At 42.3% G+C, this 1,326-nt stretch overlaps 1 protein-coding gene across 1 annotated transcript in view; it reads right to left on the bottom strand.

Moving 5' to 3' along the window:
• LOC134184793 (VPS35 endosomal protein-sorting factor-like) overlaps positions 1-1,066 on the bottom strand; it is a 15,062-nt gene extending 13,996 nt beyond the window's left edge. The window contains exons 1-3 of the mRNA XM_062652541.1: positions 1,039-1,066; positions 890-977; positions 646-825 (exon numbers count right to left, since the gene is read on the bottom strand). Coding sequence (XP_062508525.1) covers positions 646-825; positions 890-977; positions 1,039-1,055 — 285 coding nt within the window. The 5' untranslated portion in view covers positions 1,056-1,066. The remainder of the gene's footprint in view (positions 1-645; positions 826-889; positions 978-1,038) is intronic.
• Positions 1,067-1,326: the final 260 nt, after the last annotated feature.

Below are 1,326 nucleotides of genomic sequence, written 5' to 3'. Positions count from 1 at the left end.
AGAGGGAAAAAGTTTTTGCAAAAGCTTTCAAAACATTCATTGGACAAAATTGGAAGGCCAAATGCACCAGAGTTTATTGACTATTGGAGGAAGAGATTCTCAGTACAACTACAAAAGTGTAACGACAAAGTCCTTCTGAAGAAGAGTTCCCCACTTTGCAGAAATAGTGTCAACAAGCTCGTGTCCTACTGCACCCAGTTTTTTAGTCACTGATTGTCTCTGGGTTGCTGCATGCTTGTAGTTTATAGCTCATTCTTAGGGAAGTGTATAGTGTGTAGATTATGGACAAGGTACATTTGAACTTAAGTATTTACTATTTTGCTAAAATGTAATATAGTCTTGTGTTCAAGAATATATGATGACAGACAAACAGACAGACAGACAGACACAGACAGACAGACAGACAGAAATACATACATACATACATACATACATACAGACAGACAGACAGACAGACAGACAGACACAGACAGACAGACACACAGACAGAGATACATACATACATACATACATACATACATACATACATACATACAGACAGACAGACAGACAGACACAGACAGACAGACAGACAGACAGACAGACACAGACAGACAGACAGACAGACACACACACACACACACGTGCGTTCACTCAGCCGTCTACCTTGTCCACATTTCGAGACGTGGCAGCGGCTAGCGACAAAGGATCCAAATCGATGCTCAGAGGGTCGGAACTCGAACTGAGAGGGTCCATCAAGTCTGAACCACCGCCAACGCTACCGGCCGTCGTGCCAGCGGCTTTCGCCGTCGGTTTGACAGGCTCCAACTTCTTTTCTTCCACAACCTAAAACATCGAGCATAAAATTAGGTGGCAAAACGTCTATCAAACGGTTAACATTGACAGTGACCTGTGGCTGTAGAGGATGTTTTGCACACTGTTGAGGTACGACGCCGTATTTCTTGCGTTCTGCGTCGTAGTTTCGCTTTCTGGAAATCCTGTAAGACACAGAATGCTTCAATCGGTGTGTTGGGTAGGCGAGAGCGGCGTGTACTGTACCATTCGTAGGTAGCCATCTTCTGGATTGTCACGTGACTGATAACGAGCGAAGCGCGTAGACAAAAGCAGCGATACACCGAAATTTGGTATTGTGGTGCACTGTATTTTAAAGATTGAATTAAAGAATAGTATGTCAAAACTTGCTACTTTGTAATTTACGCAAGTGAGGTTTTGGTAAATACTAATAAATAATCGGTTTTTACAGCCAACAAGACCCTGGATGCGTCAAGACGTACGTGTAATTTTATAATTAATTATGTAAACCACGAGAAAAAGTAATAGACGTTT

This window comes from Corticium candelabrum, chromosome 9 (assembly GCF_963422355.1).
Source record: "Corticium candelabrum chromosome 9, ooCorCand1.1, whole genome shotgun sequence".
Lineage (NCBI taxonomy): Eukaryota > Metazoa > Porifera > Homoscleromorpha > Homosclerophorida > Plakinidae > Corticium > Corticium candelabrum.
This window is presented reverse-complemented; position numbering and strand designations above follow the sequence as displayed.